The sequence below is a fragment of the Microtus pennsylvanicus genome, chromosome 20, assembly GCF_037038515.1.
Source record: "Microtus pennsylvanicus isolate mMicPen1 chromosome 20, mMicPen1.hap1, whole genome shotgun sequence".
Taxonomy (NCBI): Eukaryota; Metazoa; Chordata; class Mammalia; order Rodentia; family Cricetidae; genus Microtus; species Microtus pennsylvanicus.
In genome coordinates this window covers 10,292,140-10,314,322 of record NC_134598.1, presented here as the reverse complement: position 1 = coordinate 10,314,322, position 22,183 = coordinate 10,292,140, and the positions used below count along the sequence as shown (strand labels likewise).

At 47.6% G+C, this 22,183-nt stretch overlaps 1 protein-coding gene across 2 annotated transcripts; it reads right to left on the bottom strand.

Annotated features, from left to right (window-relative positions):
- Nucleotides 1-31: 31 nt before the first annotated feature.
- Nucleotides 32-20,410, bottom strand: Pan2 (poly(A) specific ribonuclease subunit PAN2). 2 transcript variants are annotated; one of them, XM_075954155.1, is made up of 26 exons: nucleotides 20,282-20,410; nucleotides 19,281-19,679; nucleotides 14,955-15,124; nucleotides 14,738-14,858; nucleotides 14,512-14,589; nucleotides 13,882-14,149; nucleotides 12,670-13,012; nucleotides 12,376-12,472; nucleotides 10,690-10,809; nucleotides 10,347-10,466; nucleotides 9,967-10,095; nucleotides 9,657-9,856; nucleotides 9,421-9,557; nucleotides 9,185-9,291; nucleotides 8,936-9,034; nucleotides 8,549-8,619; nucleotides 8,305-8,449; nucleotides 7,886-8,029; nucleotides 7,726-7,785; nucleotides 6,991-7,081; nucleotides 5,237-5,394; nucleotides 4,994-5,137; nucleotides 4,043-4,222; nucleotides 3,007-3,100; nucleotides 1,440-1,637; nucleotides 32-906 (listed from the first exon to the last, which is right to left on the bottom strand). In XM_075954155.1, exons 2-26 carry the CDS (start codon nucleotides 19,560-19,562, stop codon nucleotides 872-874), a joined length of 3,591 nt encoding a protein of 1,196 aa, XP_075810270.1. In that variant the 5' UTR covers nucleotides 19,563-19,679; nucleotides 20,282-20,410; the 3' UTR covers nucleotides 32-871. The 2 variants fall into 2 exon arrangements, with proteins under 2 accessions (XP_075810270.1, XP_075810271.1); XM_075954156.1 differs by having other exon boundaries at nucleotides 334-906; nucleotides 9,421-9,554.
- Nucleotides 20,411-22,183: the final 1,773 nt, after the last annotated feature.

Below are 22,183 nucleotides of genomic sequence, written 5' to 3'. Positions count from 1 at the left end.
AGAAGCCAAAGAACCACACCAGCGGTTTTCTAATGAGATAAAAATATTTTTATTTTATAAAACATGCCGTTTTAAGCAAATTTTCTTAAAAAATAAAACAAAACTCAAGATAGAATGTATGGAAGACAGATTCTTGTCAGCTCAGCTTCCTCCACACTGGTTTGATTGGCCCATTAGGATTCCACACGCTGGTCCATCCAGCCATCATTGCCATCATCTGTCAGGCAGCGGGAGGCTTGTTCTGTCTGGATCTCTTGTACCGGCACCGTCCAGGACTTCAGTTCTCTAGCTGGCTGGGGACTCAGTTCTGAGTCTAGGAGCTTTTTTTTTTTTAAAGACTTATTTATTATGGATCCAGTGTTCTGCCTGCATGTATGCCTGCACACCAGAAGAGGGCACCAGATTGATTGCTGGGACTTGAACTCGGGACCTCTGGAAGAGCAGCCAGTGCCCTTAACCATCTCTTCACTCCTAGGAGCTTTCTGTTTAGATATCAATAATCCAGGATATTTATTAAGAATACCAAGTATTGCTGGGCAGTGGTGGTACAGGCCTTTAATCCCAGCACTTGGGAGACAGAGGCAGGCAAATCTCTGTGAGTTTGAGGCCAGCCTGGACTACAAAGTTGAGTTCCAGGACAGGCTCCAATGCTACAGAGAAACCCTGTCTCGAAAAAGGCAAACAAAACAAAAGAATACCAAGTATTTTCCCCTGGGTCAGTTTAGGCTTTGCAGAGGATAAGGAGGGACTCTGGCCGGAAAGACCGACTGCGACAGTTTGGCTGCTTTCCAGTTCTGTGAACAGCACCATCTGCAGGCCCTGAGCAGATCCAGTTCCGGAGTGGAGAGGCTGTCTCTCAGGCAAGGACAGGTCAGAGTGCCAACACTGAGGGGAAGACAGCTGTATCTGTCAGGAGACAGAAGCAGTGAGACAAAGAGTGAGCAGAGACAGCAGAGACACCTCCTGTGAAGACAGGACACAGCAGAGGCACTTCCTGTGAAGACAGGACACGAGGAGGAGGAGACAGCAGACACTTCCTGTGAAGACAGGACACGAGGAAGAGGAGGGCACGGCATGGATCTTCCTCAGATATTTTAGGCTGGGCAAGCGGCTTTAGACCAATGGATAATTTAAAAAATAAAATCCAAGCCAGGCATTCGCCTTTAATCCTAGCACTTGGGAGGCAGAGGCAGGCAGATCTCTGAGTTTGAGGCCAGCCTGGTCTACAGAGCAAGTTCCAGAACAGCCAAGATTACATGGAGAAAACCTGTCCCCCAAAAAACAAACAAATAAATAAATAAAAATAATAAAGTCCATCTCATTGACTGGTAGAAAACGAGGTGATCTGTAACCAGTCAGCTGCTTCATGAGTAGATGCTAGGAGTACATGCCACCAAAACCCACCCACCCCAGCTTCCCTGGTCTCAACCCAGCCTTACTCTTGGGACTTGTCTGGCTTTCAGGCTCAGGCACCTTCCAGTCCATCTTCCGGCCCTTCTCATAAAGCCCCTTGAGCACCTTGTGGAAGGACTCGGGTTCAGTGCCGTTCTTGCTCAGCTCCAGGTACTTCCGGTAGAGCTGAAGTGCTGTGCGGGCATCCTCAATGCTGTCATGGGTCTCACCTTGAATCTTTAGGTCTGCAGAAATACAGTGCTTAAGGACCTCACAAAAGAAAAGGCACCCCATTTCTGACACCCAGAAAACTCCCCTACAAGTTCCCCTAATCCCATGTAGATTCCCAGTCTCCCAGAAAACTTTTTTTTTTTTTTGGTTTTTCAAGATAGGGCTTCTCTGTAGCTTTAGAGCCTGTCCTGGAACTAGTTCTTGTAGACCAGGTTGGCCTTGAACTCACAGAGCTCCACTTGCCTCTGCCTTCCGAGTGTTTTTCAATTTTTTAGAATTATTTTATGTGTACCGAATGTTTGCCTGCATGTATTTATGTACAGGTGTGCGGGTGTGCATGGTGACCATGGAGGTCAGAAGAGGGCTCCAGATTCCCTGGAACTGGAGTTATAGATGGTTCTGAGCCACCATGTGAGTACTGGGAACTGAACCTGTAGGTCCTCTGCAAGAGCAAAAGGTGCCTCTTAACCACACAGCCAGCTCTTCAGCCCCAGAAAACATGTTACTGACAGTAGCTGACTGAAACCATTAGCAGAAAACACATTTTAATTCTAAACTGAGAAATCACTAACTGCTCTTCATTCCAAAGTCTCCTGCTCTGTTTCTGTTGGAGTTTTTGCTTCTGTTTTTGTTGTTGTTTTTTTGGTTTTTCAAGACATGGTAACAGTCCTGGCTGTCTTGGAACCCACTCTGTAGACCAGGCTGACCTTGAACTCAGAGATCTGCCTGCCTCTGCCTCTCAAGTGCTGAATTTAATGGCGTGTGCCATCACTGCCTGGCAAAACCTTTTTTTTCTTTAATTTATTTTTTACATGTGAGTGCTCTGTCTAGAAGACATCAGACTTCCTCGTTTGTATAGTAGTGAGTATCCCCGCCTGTCACGCGGGAGACCGGGGTTCGATTCCCCGACGGGGTACCAAAAAAAAAAAAAAAAGACATCAGACCCCATTACAGATGGCTGTGAGTCACCATGTGGTTGCTGGGAATTGAATTCAGGTCCTCTGAAAGAGCAGCCAGTGCTCGTATCTGCTGAGCCATCTCTCCAGCCCTTGTTGTTATTTTAAGACAGTATCTCCTCTATGGCCCAGGCTGGCTTCAGATTTCTATAGCTGAAAGCATTAGCCTCTTTATGCTTCCTCCTTTTTAATTTGGACAAGGTCTTCTGTAGCCCAGGCTGTCCTTGAACTCGTTAGATGTAGCTCAGACCAATGCTGAATTTGTGTTTCTTCTGTGTCTACATCCTGAGTTATGGCTGCAGGCAGGCAGGTGCCACCATGTCCACTGTCATGCTAGGCAAATACTATCGACTGAGCTCTATACCCTGCCCCCAATGTTCTCTACCATTAATCAGTACCACAGGGTATACAAGGTAGAGCAGCTCACCTAGAAAGTACCAAGCGAGAAACCGTAGGGAAATCATTCGCTTTCGGGGCATGTGGAACAGGTAGACTGTGTCAAGAACTTGGTCCTTGGGTACCTGGCAGGGATCAAAAGAGCAGAAGACTTAAGATAAATGATCCATACTCTCCCACTCTTAATACAAAATATATAAACTAAGAAGTCCACCTTCAAAAGTAACTCCTGCCAGACAGTGGTGTTGTACACCTTTAATCCCAGCACTCAGGAGGCAGAGGCAGACGGATCTCTGTGACTTTGAGGCCAACTGCCTGGTCTACAAGAGCTAGTTCCAGGACAGGCTCCAAAACTACAGAAAACCCCTGCCTCAAAAAAACCAAAAAATAAAAAAGTAACTCCTAAGTCAGCAAGATGGTTCAGCCGGTAGGGCACTGCCGCCGAGCCTGACAATCCCAAGGATCAACACGATGGAAGGAGAGAATCCTCTTCCACAAGTTGTCCTCTGACCTCTACACATACAATGTGGGGCTCTCAGGAGCTGTATGAGCACACAGACAGACAGACAGACAGACACACACACACAAATGTAATTTTGTTTTTAAAGTATGGTGCATGGGAGTGGTAAGAACAGATTGTGTGGGAAGAAGGCTGTATATTAAAGAAGAAAAGATGCCAGGCATGAGGGCGTATAACTTTAATCCTAACAGAAGTCAGGTGGATCTCTGTGAATTTGAAGCTGGCACGCTCAACATAACTAGTTACAGGGCAATCAGAGCTACAAAGTGAGACCCTGTGTCAAAATAAACAAACAAGCAAACAAAAATGAAATAAGAAAAAACAGTAATGTCATCCGGTGGTGGTGCACACCTTTAATCCCAGCACTCGAGAGGAAGAGGCAGATGGATCTCTGTGAGTTCGAGGCCAGCCTGGTCTACAGAGTGAGTTCCAGGGCAATGAGGGCTATTACACAAAAACCCTGTCTCAAAGAACCAAAAGAGGCAAATAAAAGAAAAAAACAATAATATTAACAACAAAAACACTTCTAAATAAACCCTGTCCGAACCATGAGGTTGATGACCCGGAAGTCCTTCTGCAGACCATGACCCACAAACTTGACTCCAATATCAATGAGAAAACGAAGCTTTAAGTAGGTAGACTTGAGAGTAGTAAGGTGCTTGGAGGAAATTTTTGCATCAAGGTCGCCTGGCTTTATCCCCGAGTACTGAGTCAAGTAATCTACTACCTAGGGACAGAGAAAAAGACAAATCAATGGACACGAGAAGATGCCGTCTCTTCCTACCACTCTCCCCAGCCTTCTCAGGCACTCTATACTAGCACAGGGCTGTTCCCAGGGTTCTCAGGCACTCTATACTAGCATAGGGCTGTTCCCAGCGCTCTCAGACACTCTATGCTAGCATAGGGCTGTTCCCAGCGCTCTCAGACACTCTATGCTAGCACAGGGCTGTTCCCAGTGTTCTCAGACACTCTATACTAGCATAGGGCTGTTCCCAGTGTTCTCAGACACTCTATGCTAACACAGGGCTGTTCCCAGTGTTCTCAGACACTCTATGCTAACACAGGGCTGTTCCCAGTGTTCTCAGACACTCTATGCTAACACAGGGCTGTTCCCAGTGTTCTCAGACACTCTATGCTAACACAGGGCTGTTCCCAGCGTTCTCAGACACTCTATACTAGCACAGGGCTGTTCCCAGCGTTCTCAGACACTCTATGCTAGCACAGGGCTGTTCCCAGTGTTCTCAGACACTCTATGCTAGCACGGGGCTGTTCCCAGCGTTCTCAGGCACTCTATGCTAGCACAGGGCTGTTCCCAGTGTTCTCAGACACTCTATGCTAGCACAGGGCTGTTCCCAGGGTTCTCAGGCACTCTATGCTAGCATAGGGCTGTTCCCAGTGTTCTCAGACACTCTATGCTAGCACAGAGCTGTTCCCAGGGTTCTCAGACACTGTATGCTAGCACAGGGTTGACTTCAGTGGTCCCTTCATATTCTAATACCTGCTCCTGGGTAGAGATGTAGTCATCAATGAAGGGGATACCCTCATTAGGCCCTTGGCCCCGAACACAGGTGATCCTTGCTACTGACATCTGGCTTGGTTTAATGGTAGACTTGGTACCATCACTGCGTAACTCTGCTTCTTCCTATGTCACAAGAATTAATACAGACATCAGAGAAATACCTAAAATTACTGATATCCTCAGAGTTCTGTTCCTATGTCCCATCTTTTTAGTTGTAGTTACCTCATTAAGAGTGACAAACTCGGCATCAAGGCCCACCAGGTCCCCAACCTGTGGCATCTCATTCAGCATCAGTGGAATAAAGGTAGTATGTGTTTTCCGCTGCTTCCGTGCCAACGAGGCTTCTGCCAGCAGCACACTAGCCTCAATAGGGTTCTTGACTGAAAAGGAGAACGCAGAAAAGACAGGAGCTGGAGAAATGGCTAGGGGGAGACCCCAGGATGGCTGCTCAGGGGCCACTGGTCTATATTGTGATCTCTCTCTCTCTCTCTTTAAAGATTTATTTATTTATTATGTATCCAGTGTTCTGCCTGCATGTATGCCTGCAGGCCAGAAGAGGGCACCAGATCTCATTACAGATGGCTGTGAGCCACCATGTGGTTTGCTGGGAATTGAACTCAGAGCCGGGCTATGGTGGCGCACGCCTTTAATCCCAGCACTCGGGAGGCAGAGGCAGGCGGATCTCTGTGAGTTCGAGACCAGCCTGGTCTACAGAGCTAGTTCAAGGACAGGCTCCAAAGCCACAGAGAAACCCTGTCTCGAAAAACCAAAAAAAAAAAAAAAAAAAAAAAAAAATTAAACTCAGGACCTCTGGAAGAGCAGCCAGTGCCCTTAACCTCTGAGCCATCTCTCCAGCACTATTGTGATTTTTTGATAACCAAAGAAACTGAGTAAAAGAAGAGTATCTGGGCTGGCCAGACAATTTAGCAGGTAAAGATACTCACTGCCAAATCTGACAACCTAAGGTTGATCCCCAGAATCCACATGGAGGAAGGAAAAGATCTATTCCCACAAACTACTCTCAAGTCCACATCTGTGCTGTGTATGGTACTAATACACACACACACACACACACACACACACAATGTACACATATACACACACATACACAGAGTAAATTAAAATGTAATAAAAAATTTAAAAAGACTATATCATAGTCTGATATACCACATCAGACCAAATCAGAAAATTATCAAGAAGTAGACCAAGAAAAAGATAAAAATGGTTGGAAAGAGAGAGTATGATTTTCACTTTGACCCTTAGCTTACAAAAATCCAGAAAAGCAAAGCCACAGAGAAACTATTGTCTAAAGGTAGCAAATCCCCCAAAAAGAGATACCATCTGAGAACAGCTGGCAGTGGCAGCTGCCAGGCTCAGTGGTGAAACACTTGTTTCGCAGGCCTGACAACACAGGTGGAAGGGAGAACTGAGGCTACAAAGTTGCCCCTTGGCCTGCACACACAGTAACAATAAATAAACACAGTAATAAAGAACATTTGGAAAAAGATATCTTGTGGGGCCATTCTCATTCAAACCACTACAAAGAGGAGATAGGAATGCTTAGAATCAAAATCATCACCAAAGTCATTTTTATAAAGCTTCCTCCTTCCTTCCTCACGTCACCCTCAGAATTTCCAGCTTCAAAATTAATTAATTAGTTAATTTCATTTTGTGTTTTTGAAAATGGTTCCCATTCTATAGCCCAGGTTGGCCTTGAACTGACTATGTAGTCCAGGTGATCCTTGAACTCATGTCAATCCTCCTGCCATAGCCTTTTGAGTGCTGGGATTGCAAGCAAGAATTACCCTCTCCAGGCACTTTCTAAACTTAAGACCTCATCAGCAGGAATTTCTTTACTATGCCTGGAAGTCTTACCACCAGTCAACAATCCTCAAAACTACAAAGATACCCCCCAGGTTTTCTCCTGAAGTCCTATTTAAACTGCCTAAGCCTTTGGGCCACTCCACATCACTTACTGTTCAGGTTGTATCTGGAATTGAGATTCCTTTTGACGTAATACAGGATAGCAGGTACTTTCCAATTCATGTCAAACTGCACAGCTTCATACTACAGGAGGTAAAACACAAGGGGCAGAAGGGGTAGCTCAGTGGTGGAGTGTTTGCCTATTGTGCATAGGCTCTTGGTTTAATCCCCAGCACTAAAATTCCCCACTCTAGAAAAAGAAACAATACAGTGTCCTATCATAACAATGTATCTCATTACTTCTCATCGAGACAGGCAGAGGCCAGGACCCAGGTACTATTTAAAAAAAAAAAAATTTCCTGACGCCATTTATTTCCAAAGCTTCCTTCTTCCATTGTGAACCTTGCAGGCACTCATTAGGGGCCTGAGAATAAAAAAAGCCAAACGGTGGTGATAGCACAACCCTTTAATCCCAGCACTCAGGGGGCACAGGCAGGCGGATCTCTGTGAGTTCGAGGCCAGCCTGGCCTACACAGCAAGTGCTAGGACAGACTCCAAAGCTAAAGAGAAATCCTGTCTCAAAAAACAAAAACAAACAAACAAACAAGGAAAGGAATACTAACAAAGACAGGTGGATAAAGGGGGAATGGAGCTGCAATTACACCTGTAATCCCTGCACTCTGGAGGCTGAGGCAGAAGCACAGTGAATTAGAGAACAACCTGGCTCACACAGCAACACCCTCTCTCTATCTTCCCATGAAAGGGGGAACAGAAATGTCTTGATTTACCTTATCAATAGGTTCAATAAGAAAGTCATTGAAAAGATACCACTGCTGGTGAGTCACACCCTGTCAAGAGAAAGGGCAGTGATAGCTGGTCTACTTATACTAGAAGCTCAGGGCCAGCCGTGGGGCTCTAGGAGTGTTTTCCTGCTACCAACAGACTCACCTCCTTGCGCTGGTGGTAGGTCTCGCCTACTTTGATGTGAGCCACCAAGCTGCCTCCTGTTCGTGAGTCCAGGATGTGTACCACAGTAGCCATCAGGTCATACACATAGACACCATGCTCCTCCTCTGCCCTGGCTGGACCCCACTGTGAGGGGGGTACCCAGGCTACTAAGCTATGTTTAAGGATTGGGGTTTGGGATGGGGGATGGGGATAAAGGGAAGAGGGAAGGGAGTTCTGGGAATGGGGAGTCAGGGCAGATTGTCTTCATCTTAGTTCATCTATGACTTCCCAACACTAAACTGAGTTATTCTGGAAAACCCCACAACTGGCAGATACCCTTTATTCTTGTCCTTGGTCCCAGGTTCCACCATCCCCTTGCCCTGCCTTCACTCCCTCTCTTCTCCCATTGTTCCAACAACCTGCATCTCATTCCCATCAGTCCAATTGTAAACTTCCAGCCCTTTGTTCTTGGTCATCTGCATGCGAATGGAAAACGGAAGCCAGACATTCTTCAGCTCCTCAATGGAGGAACACAGCAAGCCCTCTGGACTCCTCGGTTCCTTCCTATCAGGACAGAAGAATAAGAAATGTGCTCTGAAGATACCTAGCCAATTAACAGAGGACTCACCAAGTAGTCCCACCATTTGATGACAGGGTACCTACCGGTCAGCCAAGGTAAACTCCTTGTTCTTAATATCCCCACCGTATTTCTTCACCGCTATTTTGAAGGCAACCTGAACACACAGGAAAGACATCAAGATTCCTAAGAACATAATCATACATAGAAGTAAAACAAGTAATAAAAATAAAAAGAACGCAAAAAAAATTAAAAAAAAATAAAAAGAACGCTTCAAAAGTCCTGCTTCCAACCAGGCGGTGTTGGTGCATGCTTTAATCCCAGCACTCGGGAGGCGGAGGCAAGCCCATCTCTGAGTTTGAGGCCAGCCTGGTTTATCTACAGAGTAAGTTCCAGGACTGCCAAGACATAAGAAACTGTCTCAAAAAAAAACCACACACACACAAAAAAAGGTCCTGTTTGCAAATCATCACCTCAGCTTGTGATCTCCAGAAATCAGCCTCTTTTGAGCTATTCACTTCACAGTTAATGACAAGAATGTCTGGCAGATGTCGGATGTTGCGGGTCTGAATCTGAAGAATGAAACAAGAAACGGCAGAGTCTATAGAAAAAGAAACCTAGACAGGGCTGGTAAACCTGGAGCTCCTCTTTCCACTCCCTTAGATCCCTGGAAGGCAATGCTAACAGTGCCCGGAGGCAGACCGTGGACCGCAGCTACTCACTGTGGGCTGGTACTTCTCGCAGCTGTCACACCAGGCCTGCGTGTTCTGCTCCAGGCAGATACTTCGCTTCAGGATGTGAGCAAAGTCATAGTTCTTCCCGGCTTTATCTGAGGAGAAACTGGATACTTCACTCCAAGCTCTCCCCTCCACCCATGGTCCCCCACACCCACTAAGGTGTTAACCAGGTAAGTGAGGGAGCCTCCCCCGCCCAGCTGCAGGGTCTACCGCAGATCTACCCTCAGGGTAGGAGAGTGTGAAGAGCAGAGTGGAGGAGGCTCGCACAGTCTCGCTGCCACAGCGGCAGAGGCTACAGTTCTCCATCTCACAGCTGAACAGCTGCCCGATGACAGAGTCCCCTGACGAACAGAAACTGCTGAGAGTGGAGAGGGCAGCATACACACAAAGGGTTAGAAGACCCTTTGAGACCCAGAGGGGCATGCTTTGGTGGCATTATTCTCGTCCAGCTCCATACCTTCCTCCAGCGCCTCGATAAGCCTGGGGGACTTCTAGCTCCTGCATATCCTGGTGCAGCTGAGTGAGAATGAAGCGGTTCCACCTCTGGATAAGCCTGGCCAGGCTGCCCTTGCCTGAAGCCTCATCCGAATCAGCCAGGATGAGACCCAGTGCTGAGGCCTCAGGAATCGTGCGGAATGCTCGAAGAAAATTACTGCCCTGGAAGAGGGTTATGTTGATGAAAAAGGGTTACTTTCTCTTCTGTGCCATTTGCACGGCAATGCCCTTTTCAACCATCCATCTTCTGTCCCCAGACTCGAAGGACGGACCTGACAAGGATCGCCACGAGAAAGCTCCAGCATATGGAAAAGGAAGCCGAGCTCACATGCCAGGCAGAACTCCTTCTGGCACAGGTGGTTCTGGATTAGACAGCGAACAGGCTCCAAGAAGTAGAGCACCTGGAGGGAAGAGCAGGAGAGCTGGTGCGGGACACTGGGAGGGGGAAAGACGGGGTGCTCTGTAAGCCACCGGAATACAAAGCAGGACTCCACTGAAGCTAAGGAGCTCACAGAGGAGACTTGAAGTATGGGGTGCATAGGAGATGAGGCTTGACTGAGGAGACCCAGGAAGAGCAGAGCAGGGACTAAGGGGCAATGGGAATGAAGAAAGGCGGGAAGCGTGTTCAAGCTCAGGAAGAGCCAGCCCTTACCTGGATCATGCAGTTACAGTAGGCATTGGGGATATGGGGCTCTAATCCAGCAAACAGTGTCTTATTGTAGTGCTTGAAGTCAAAGTCTTCCAGCCCTAGCTTGGAATATTTGATGGTTACCTAAAGCAGAATAGTTTGAGCAGAATGAGTCAAACCTTTTTCCAGAAGCTCCCTCCTGGGTCTGGAGTTGTAGAGGAGACTTATTGATTAGACTCAATGATTTTCCATATAATCCCTTTCCCCCACATCCCACAAGAGCCCTGAATCCGTGTCCCCAGCACCTTTCGGTACTTCTTAGAAACCCCCACATCCCACAGGAGCCCTGAATCCGTGTCCCCAGCACCTTTCGGTACTTCTTAGAAACCATGTGCAGATGCGGCTCTTCTTCTCGCCCTATCGGGGACTCCGTGACTTGGCTGAAGTTGTCAAATTCACTGTCCGACTCCTTTAGTCGATAGGGAATCTAGGGTTTGTGTTTTGAAAAAAGAGGAACTCTGTTGGATGTCTTAAGCAGCTTTGGCTTCCCCTTTACTTTTTCCTGTCTGTTTCTGTTTTTTGTTTTGAGATGGGGTCTCACTGTGTACCCCTTGTTGGCCTGGAATTCAGTATGTAGACCAAGCTGGCCTAGAATTCCGCCTTTGCCTCCTAAGTGCTGGAATTAAAGGCACGAGCCACCACAACTGACTCTGTTATTTTGTTTGTTTTGAGGCAGGGTCTCATGTAGCCAAGGCTGGCTTCAAATTCAATATGTAGCCAAAAAACCCTTGACCTGTCCAGCCATCCAGGGCTGGGGTGGCCAATGTATGCCACCTCGCCTAGTGCTCACTTAATTCCTTTTTTTCCCTATCTTTCAACATAACTGTGCTTTCAGAAATATATCCAGCCGGGCGGTGGTGGCGCACGCCTTTAATCCCAGCACTCGGGAGGCAGAGGCAGGCGGATCTCTGTGAGTTCGAGACCAGCCTGGTCTACAAGAGCTAGTTCCAGGACAGGCTCCAAAACCACAGAGAAACCCTGTCTCGAAAAACAAAAAACAAAAAAAAACAAAAACAAAAAAAAAGAAATATATCCACATCGGTTAATGAAATACAATTAAGTTTAATTTGTACATGGTTTATGATTTTAAAAAACCAACATGCCTGCCATCTAGTTTATTTTTGTCTACTACAAATACATAAAAGATCCTCCACTAAAATGCTCCAATAGAGACAGAAAGAACAGCGAGAGATATGCCTTTGGTTTGTCTCAGAAAAGAAACTCATGGGCTGGAGAGATGGCTCCGCTGTTAAGAGCACTGGCTGCTCTTCCAGAGGTCCTGAGTTCAATTCCCAACACACACATGGCAGCTCACAACTATGTAAAACTCCAGTTCCAGGGGATCTGACACCTTCACACCAATGCACATAAAACAAAATTAAAAAAAAAGGAAAGTAACACCTATTACCATATTACACTGGAAAAGGTTATAAATTTGGGGCAGAAAAAAAAAAATTGGGGGCAGAGTAAACCTGATGACCCCAGTTCAATCCCCAGATCTCAAGGTAGATGGAAGAATCAATTCCTCTGACCTCCACACACATCTATACAATAATAATTTTTTAATGAATTTTAAAGTCTATAAAATTGTCATAAATGCTGTAATTTTTCACCACCACCATTTACTTCCTGAACATCCGTGACTATTCTGTTATTGTCCATGTTTTCACCTCCATAACCATTTACCCTATCTATTTTGTTACGTTGCCCTTAACTGCTCCAGCCCGAGTAACAGCTTCCCTTTGAAAAGTTCTGGGAGAATGCTAATGACATTCTTTTGGCATTTAAAACCAAGATATAAATAATTTCTGATGTTGCTAATGTCTTACTTTCAACCAAATAACTTTCCTAAGGGATAAAACCACATTATCTCTGACTTAGACAAGCATTGCTCCTTGAATTCTGTCCACACACCCCAAACCTTTACTATCTAAAAACGAAACAAAAACTAGTAAAAGGTAAGAGAACACAGTAGGCTCCCCTCTGAACACACCTGATTGCGCAGCCTGGTGCGAGGGTTGGGCGCGTAGCCAATGAAGCCCACTTTCTTCATGGTTCGAAGAATCTCTGCATCCACAGGTGGTGCTCGCCTATAACCCAGTGTCGTTCTAGGGCTTGAAGGCTCACGACAGCCACCCATGCCTTTCCCAACCCATGGGTTCAGAAAGGGAAACAAAGCCTTTAAGGCAGACAAAACTAACCATAACAGTGGACTAATAATCAGGCTAACAGAAGTGTCTATTTCCCTGGGCCCCGCCCTCCATCCGGCCCAGGGGCCAGGTACAACCTGGGAGCAGGGGCGGAGTTGGCAGCAGGCCAGTCGGAGAGCAGCGTGTCAGTGGTGAGAGGAACAGGAATAAGGGAGAGAGGCAGCAGGTCCTGGCTCCAGTCCAGAGGCGGCAATGTGTCCACAAGACAGGGCAAAGCAAATTCAGTCTCACGGGAGTAGGGGTTGAAGGACGGCTCAGGGGAATCCGTCCAGAGATGCACACAGCCCTCAGAATCCCCAAAGGCCAGAGCCTGCTTGCTGGCTGACACATCAAAAGTCATCAGCAGAGGGCCCACGGCACTCACATGAAAGATGTCGGCTGGGTTGGCCAGGCCTGTGGGCTCACAAAACTGGCACTGACCTAGGAGAGGAAAAGAAAAGCCAGACCAGTGAGCTATGAAAAGTGCAAAGAGAAGAAACCCTTTACACTCTTACCCTCTTTATTACCAGGGAGATGGACACCAACATCCTGTGCCTAGACACAGAGAGAACACCGTCTCATGCGTTCTCATAGGCACAGACTCTACTCCCCAGCTAAGGGCAATTCTCAAGTTATTTTATTTAGTTGTTTTTTTTTTTTTAATTTTAAGAAATTTTTTCCAAGACAGGGTTTCTCTGTGTAGCCCTGATTGCCCTGGACCTCGCTCTGTAGACCATGTTGGCCTCAAATTCAGAAATCTTCCTGCCACTGCCTGCTGTGTGCTGGGAAAGGTGTGCACCGTCATGCTCAGCTAAGATTAATTTCTCAATTGTGTGTGTACATGTGTGTGTGGCAGGGGGGACACACAGGAGTGCAGGGGTGCAGAGGCTAGAAGAGGGCATCGGATCCTCTGAAGCATTCTATTAGGTGCTGGGCACTCAACTCTGACCCTCTGTAAGAGCAGTAAACAACCTCAGTCGCTGAGGTCTTTTCTCTGTCTCCTTCTACTTTTGTTTCTAACTTACTCTGAGACTGAAGCCAGAGCTTGGCACCTTGTGGGCAGTCATTCTGTCACTCAGCTACAGCCCCGGCCTGCCTGTTTTTCTTTTTCTAGACGGAGTATCACTATGGTGCCCAGGTAGGTCTTCCATTAGTTCTGTAGCCCAGGCATGGATTGGACCGAAGTGAAAACCTGGGAGCCTGAGAGATGGTTGTTTCTATCCCCAACAAAGAGGCATATGGGGATTACTTCTGGTGGATGAGTTCTCTGCTCACCAACCTGCCCTCCCCGATGCTGACCCCTTTCACACCTGACTGGGAGATGATAGCAAGGCGGGAGGTGTACGTAGGGATGAAGCGCAGGAAGGCAGGGTCCACGTGGACTTGAAGCGGTGTGATGGCACGCATCATGCGTAAGTCATACACCTTGAGGAAACGGTCACACGCCAGGCCGGTGAGGCGGCTAGAGAAGCCACAGGCAGCCAGCAGGTTGCCATGAACATCAAAATCTGACAGACTCCCTGAGAAGGCATCAAATTCATGCTCCACTTTAAAACTGCGGAGGTCTCGCAGGGAAACCTGAAAGAGAAAAACTGTTCCTGCCACCTCTGGGACAGGGAGGAGACTCCGCCACCAAATTAATCCTGCAAACATCCTGCCAAAGAGGACAAAGGTTCGAGGATACTGACAGAGCAGAGAGAGGCAGAAAGGAGAGCCAAGAAATAGAAGGGATGCCCCAAAGAATTCCTTCACTTTTTTGCCTCCAAGGCACCTAGCTGTAGAAAATGTCAGGACCCAAGAAAATCTCATGCACAGAGTAACACCCTAAGCAGGAAGTGATGTCATCCTTCACACCCCTCATCTTGAATCCAACTGGGGAAAGCAGACCCCAGGATTTAGTGAACCCAGGCCTATGGTGGAGGACCAAGGAATCCGGTTACCTTGCCAGATGTATGGCCACAGAAGAAGAAGCGATTTGTCTGTCTCATGATGGTGACTCCAGGTGTCTCCACTGCATACTGGAGAGAGAAGCAAGAGAAACCAGTGAGAGGACACTCCCCACAGACTAAGGGACACGATACATCAGCGCATTTCCGGCCCAAGCACACCCCCACCATGACCTCAGGTCCCACACGGGTTTTTCCTGGGCTCAGCCCAGGTCTGCACCTTTTGAGTCTCCTGGACACTGTTCAGGTCAATCTCCAGCACGTGGTTCTGCAGCCCGCCAATGAGCAGAGTGCTGCTGTCAGTGAGCAGGAGACTGTGCATGTCCTCACACTCATCCAGCCTGCGTGAGAAGGGCCGACAGGCCAGGGGCTCACCAGCTGCCAACCCTAGCTTCCTAGGGTTCTCCCTCTCCCAGCTGAGTTGAAAGACTACTCACAAATAGTCAAATATGATGAGTCCCCCACGGGCCATGTACTTGAGGTTGTTCTTGGTGAGGAAAAGGATCCCATTCTCCAAGCTCTGGATCTGCCGAATGTCATCGCTGCCATTGACCTGGAAGGATGAGTAGCGCTCCAAGGCTGGACCGAAAAAGGAAGTGGCATGGCCCTAGCAAGGATGAAAGCAACACCTGAGTGGAGGGGCAGGAACACCCACGCACATGGCAGGGACTGCACATTCTTCTTCTCTCCTCTCACCTGTCCTTCCTGTCTAGGGGCAACTGAGGCATAAAGCTAGGAACCAGGACTCTCGGTGATAAAAGCAATGATTAATACCTTATGCTAATACACCACATAGTATTAAAGATGTTTTTATTATTCTTATTTGTGTATGTGTGTATGTATCTGAGGGCACCGGATACCCTGGAAGGGGAGCTACAGACAACTATGAACTGCTATGTGGGTGCTAGGACTCAAACCAGGATCCTCTGGAAGAGAACAAGTGGCCTTAACCAACTGGAGCCATTCCTCCAGCCCCAAATTATTTTTGTTTGCCCAGCACAAAATAGTTATATAAACTCTCATTCTCACAATGACCCCAATCAATAGGTAATGCTTCAGTTAATTGGAGATTTGTTTCTTCAGAAGGCCAAGGACACAAGCTGATCCTCCACTGGCCACTTGTTCCATAGTAAAGTCTTAGGGTGGTTTTTATTTTTGGCTATATATATATATAATAGGGTCTCATACAGTGCATGGTGGCTTGGCACTTGCAGTGCAGACCAGGGTGTCCTCAGTTATACTGATCCTCCTGCCTAGGCCTCCTGAGTGCTGAGATGAGAACTGGCTTCATGGCCAAATCTTTTTGTTGTTGCTTTTTTACATACATGGTCTATGTAGCCTTGGCTGTCCTGGAACTTGCTATACAGACCAGGTTGGCTTCAAACTCAGAGACCCTCCTGCCTCTAGAGTCTCAGTTTGGTTAAATCTTCATCTCTACCAGCATGAGAGACCCATACTGAGCCAACGTTGTAGGCCAGAGCACAAGACTGTGAAACACACCTCCCTGCTGTCAATCATTCACTCCTGCCTTCTGGCTCCTATGTGCACCCCTTTTTTGTTAGAGAGAGGGGGTTATCATGCAGCCCCGATGTCAGGCCTCTGCCCCCCAAGAGGGATGAAGGCGGGTGCCTCCACACCCAGCTTCCCCTTCTTTTGATCATTCAAAGGTCTGCCTTCTCACTTTATCTTCCTAGGCAATCTCATTTGCTCTCAAGCGCTTTTTGCTTTAAATACACTTGTGCTTGACTTTTGTCTTATTCATTACTAGAGATCAAAATGCTAGATAAGTACTCGGCTAAGACACATCTCCAGCCTTTTTTACTTTATTTTGAGATGGAGTCTGGTTACACAGTACTAGATGGCCTGGGCTTTACAGGAATCTGCCTTGGTTTCTCAAGTGCTGAGATTATAGGCAATGTGCCTACCCTGAATCCCGCTTCAATTCTCTTATTTGTCTTTTTTTGTTTTGTTTTTTGTTTAGTAAGGCAGCTCTGGCTGTCCTGGAACTTGCTTTGTAGACCAGGCTGGCCTCAAACTCACAGAAATCTGCCTGTTTCTGCCTTCCAAGTGCTGGGATTAAAAGTCTTGATTCGTGAAATGAGCTTTGTTTTTTAACTACTTATTCCAAACCTAAGCCTTACAAGCAAGTTCATACCTAGCAGTTGACTTACTAATTTGAGAATGTGGGAATATAGCTCAGTGATAAAGACTTGCCTACACGTGAGGTCCTGGGATTATATTCAAACACTAGAAAAGCTGGATTTTCCCATGCCTTAGGCATATGAACTATGTGTATATGGGGAGTTTGATCCCAAGGCCTCTTGTATTCCAGGCAAGCACTATCACTGACTTACACCCCCAGTTCATGTTGTGTGCTCTTCATCCTGCTAAAAAAGGGAATATATCATTTTGAGTGAGGTAACCCAGTTCCAGAAAGACAATTATATGTATTCACTCATAAGTGGTTTTTAAACATAAAGCAAAGAAAACCAGCCTACAAATCACAATCCCAGAGAACCTAGACAACAATGAGGATTCTAAGAGAGACATACATGGATCTAATCTACATGGAAAAAGACAAGATCTCCTGAGTAAATTGGGGGCATGGGGACCTTGGGAGAGGGTTGAAGGGGAGCGGAGGCAGGGAGGAGAGCAGAGAAAAATGTAGAGCTCAATAAAAATCAATAAATAAAAAACAAAAAGAAAGGAAATATAGATTAAATGAACAAGTGCCTACGTTTCAGCTTCCAGCCCAATATATCTTTTTTTTTTTTTTAAAGTTCAAAGCCAGGCATGTGGTGCCTACTTAGAATCCCAGCACTCAGAGGAGGTAAAGGGAGGCAGATCTCTGAGTGTGAGTCCAGCCTGGTCTACAAAGTGAGTTCCAAGACAGTCAGGACTATGAAGAGAAATCCTATCTCAAAAAAAAAAGTTCAACCAGGTACTAAAGTCCAAGGTCATTCTTGGCTACAAATCCAGTTTAAAGCCAGCCTGGGATAAAGGAGACTGACTCAAACAAAGACAAATTATTTAGTACATTGGAGAGATGGCAGCAGAGCTGCCTGGAGGCCAGCACGTTTAAGAAGTTGTGGTCCCTGCTCGCTCACTCCCCACTCTGTATGACACCCTGGGGATCTACGCTGAGGCAGCTTCCCTCCCCTTCACTCCAGCTTCTATTTTGTGAGACAAGGTTTCCCGGAGCCCAGGCTGGCTTCAAACTCAGGGTAGTAGCCAGTGATGACGTTGAACTCCTCTCCCGGCCTGTTTCTCCCACTGCTAGGACTACAGTATTTAACACACTCTCCACACACCTATTTCCCAAGACTCCTTCAGCTTCACTCTTGCGGCCCTTTCTGACCCTTGCAACCCTTCACAGATACTTAAGGCTAGGAGACCCCTCATCTGTGTGCCTTTCTCCTCTCACTACATTGTGAATTCTGTGAGAGCAGGAACTTTGTTTTGTTGGTGATGGTTACTATAGTTGTGAAGCTAGTCTACAACTTGCCATCCTCCTGCCTCAGCCTCCAAGTTAAGGTTACGGGGTGTGAACAACCACACCTATCTAAGGTCTACGTTGTATTCTGTTTCATTCCTGTGCCTCGTGCAGCAGTAGACATGCCTCACTGAACTGAAAACGTCAGTGAAAAAAAAATCATTTCTCCTAATGAGAAAACAATTCATGAATCATTAAACGGTAAATAAGTAAACTCAGGTCTTCCAGGAACCATTTGGCTTCACAGCATACATAAATACACACTTTAAAATTAACACCGAGACTAAAATCAAGAGAGAGAAGACAAAATGATTCCAGTAGATGCCATTCTACAATTATAAGCCAGGTGTGGACCTGGTGCACGTCTGAAATATCAGCACTCTGAGGTTCAGACAAGGCTGCTCCTGGTTCAAACCCACCCTGGGATGTATAGGAAGTCCCAGATAAGAAAATACTACATAGTGAGACCCTGTTTCAAACCCCCACCCCACTCCTAATTCTAAACTGGGTAAGAAACTAAAGATTGGGTGAATATACTGAGTGATGGTAAAGGTCATCAAAACATCGGACCGAGCTCTGCTTAGTGACACCACTTACAGTCTCGGCACTCTGGAGATCAAGGTAGGATTGCAATTGAGGCTGGCCTAGGATACAGAGCAAAACCCTGTCTTGAAACCAAAAACAGGAGTGGTCATATTGCTCAGTGAGTAGAATGCCTGCCTACTACACAGAAAAAGCACTGGGTTTTATCCCCAGCACCACATGAACCAAGCACGGTTTTGGTGCCTATATTCCCAGCACTCTGGAGACTGAGGCAGGAGGCTCAGAAACTCAAGATCGTCCTTTGCTATACATAAAGTTCAAGGTCAGACCAGGAAATGTGAGACCCTGTCTTTAAAATAACAAAACAAAACAAAACAATAAACAACAGTCAGACACGGTGGCACACAAAACTCAGCACGTGCGAGGCAAAAGCAGAATTGCTGTGAGTTCAAGTCAGTCTGGACTATATATAGAGAGATGTCTCAAAACAAGACAAGGGATGGGCAAATGGGCAGATGGGACGCCTTAGGAGACCAAATATGTAACCAATCTCTGGGGCCCAGATTCCCCAGTTCTTTCTCCACTCCCTTTTTGTTTTAAGAGATCCAGCAAACTCTCAGCACTCCGACTCAGTTTTGACTCCATGCAAAGAGCTGTGCTCGGGCAAAGACCAGATAAAGACTTCTAATCCACCCTCTCAGGCTGCGGGAAAGGGTCTCGTTCTTACCCCATGGCTCCCCACCCATAGCATCTCCTCGTGTAAGTCAAAGTGGGAGACGGACACGGGGACTCCCACTTCAGCCACCACGCTGTGCAATTCCGAGTAGACACCTTCCATGATGTGCACGGATTCCTGGACCGGAAGCGCCTCCAAGGCCACCCCCTCTGGGTCCAGCTCCACATTCTGTAGCAGACTTGGGTTCAGGTGGGCATCCAAGACTGGATCCAGGGTGGAATGCATAGCAGGGGAAAAGTCGGCCAGGCCAGGATCCAGACCCTCAAAGTTCATGGCGATGACGGGTGAGGCTCAGGCCCGAGTCACACCCTCCCTTGCCACGACTCCTAGGGACATCTGACCCAACCTTCAGCAGGGCAGCACCAATGGGCCTAAAACGGACATCCTGGCCTGTAAGGGAAGGAGGCACCTCAGTCAGGGCTGGTGTCTTCTATGTGGACAGGACAATGAGGCAGGCACAAGGCCCGAAACTGCCAGACAGATTTAAGAAGCATGCAGTGGGGGGACACGGGCAGGGCTGCAAGGTGGGAGACCTGTGTCCTTCACGCCGCACCCCTAAACTTTCTAAGTTCCCTAGCATCCCACCACACGAGCTAATCTGACTTCCCTTTCTCATGAACCACAGGGTGAAGGGAGCAGGTACAGGGAATGGAGTTTGGCAGAGAGGTCTAAGATGCTTGCTTCCTAGAATTGGATGTGAGGGGAAGGGGTTGGGCAGTGAAGAGAGCCAGACAAGTCAGTTTCCCAGAATCCTTCACAGTGGTTACCCAGCATTCTCCAGGGGGTGGGTAACAAGAACGGCCAGTTACCCACAAACGGGGCGGGGGTGGGGGGGTGGGGAGGCAGAGAAACAGATCGCTACCCAGAATTCTCTGGGCGAACCAGAGAAACTGGTTACCCAGAATTCTCCCCCGGCGCAGGGGACGGGAGGGGAAGGAGGAGGGCAAAGGTCAGATGTGTTCCTGGGATGCTTACGGGGAATGGGTCATTACCAAGATTTCTCCATGGCGGATATTTTGGAGCGCGTGGAATTCAAACGAGTAGGGGGGGAGAGAAAGCGCCGTCAGCTCCGCGGGAAATTCCAGTTTCCCTACTACGTCCCCGCGCCTCTAGCTCAACCTAACCCCAGCAAGCCTGGCAGAGGATTGGCAGTCGTCGCTTCCAATCAGCAGAGGCCTGGGGCTCGCCTCAGCCAATCAGGAGGAGCCAGGTACAATCCATCCGGAGGAGGCGTGTGACGCCAGAGGTCCGTCAAAACAAGGTTACGGAATGCCGCTGGGGACAAACTGAGTCAGGCGCTGTGTGATGAAAAGTAATCCCTTCAGTTGTCAGCCTCGTCAAACGAAATTAACTTTAGGCTTGGAAACTACGCCTTTGCGCTCCCCGAATAGAAACTGGCCCGAGGGGGGCCGGAGGCAAAGCACAGGGACGCGCCTGCTGGGTATTCCCGGCGTAGCGGGGTCTACCCCTTCGTCCTGCTGTGCCTGTGAGCCCTGCTGCTGCCGCCGACCCTGCGTCCCGAAGCTCCCTGGCATTTCCTATGACTGCTAGATACGGGGAAGAAAAAGGAAGCGGGAGCATGACTTCTAGGTTGACCCAAGTGGCCACCTTTTCTATATTTCTAAAGGCATCCAACTGAAATTCCCATCCATGTTTGTGTCGCCCCCAGAGGTCCCCATAATTTTCCCAAGAAACAAGGCTCCCGGGTTGTCAAATTCCCCTAGACCGTGGAGTTAAGACATTGTCCCTCAGAGGGAGATAAACAGTTAAGTTGAGTCGGTTGAGTCAACCGAGGCATGCATACGCTATCAACAGCCCTTCTGGGGGATTCTTGACTAGCCTCCAACTCAGAGATCCGACCGTCCCTAATTCTGTGGGAGGATGTCACCATGTCCGACAGATTCTGGGGACTTGGCTGTGTACTTAAACTGCTTTAGAATTAATTGGTCCTGGCTGTGAGATGTCTTAGGACACTCAAGCTCAGCTGTCGTTTCTGTTTTTGGGCTGCCCTGGAACTAGCTCTATAAACCAGGTTGGCCTTGAACTCACAGAGGTCTGCCTGCCTCTGCCTCCCCGAGTGTTGGGATTAAAGGAGTGCACCGCCACTGCCCGGCTCCTAACTCCTGTTTTTAAAAGTCCACACCTGCAATTCCTGCTTTCTTAAGGCAGGAGCAAGAGGACTCCACAAATTCAAGGCCAGATTAGAGTACGTAACAAGGACACCAGGCCAGCTATGGCTACACAGTGAAGCCCTCTTTCAGCAAACAAATAGTATAAAGGCCAAATTGTGGGATGCCTGTGGAAGAAATTCCTCACCAATGATAAACTTTTCTAGCATTTCCTGGGCCATGGAATAGTGGGGACGTACTTGTAATGATAGTAATCCAGAGATAGAGGCAGGAGGATTAGGGGTGCAAGACTAGCTTCTGCTACATAGCAAGTTCCAATCTAGTCAGGGTTGCATGAAACTCTGTTTGAAAGCAACAACAACAACAACAAAAGCCAAGCTATGTAGGTTTGCAAACCCAACACTCAGGAGGCAGCAACAGACAGATCTGTGTGAGTTCAATGCCAGCCTGATCTATATAGTGAGTTCCAGGCCAGGGAAAGCTACACAGTAAGACCTTGTCTCAAAACAACAACTCCTCCAAAAAAAAACCCAAATCAAAAATGTCTTTCTTTTCAAAAAGGTGAAGAAAGCTTTTAGGATGGCACAGCCGGCAGGGTCCCTGCTGCCATGTGTGAGCACCTGAGCCCCACCCTTTCAGGATGGCACAGCAGGCAGGATCTCTGCTGCTATGTGCGAGCACCTGACTTCGATCCCTGGGACTCATGGTGGAAGGAAAAAGTGATGCCCAACATCTGTCATCTTCACTCATGGACTGTGGCACACA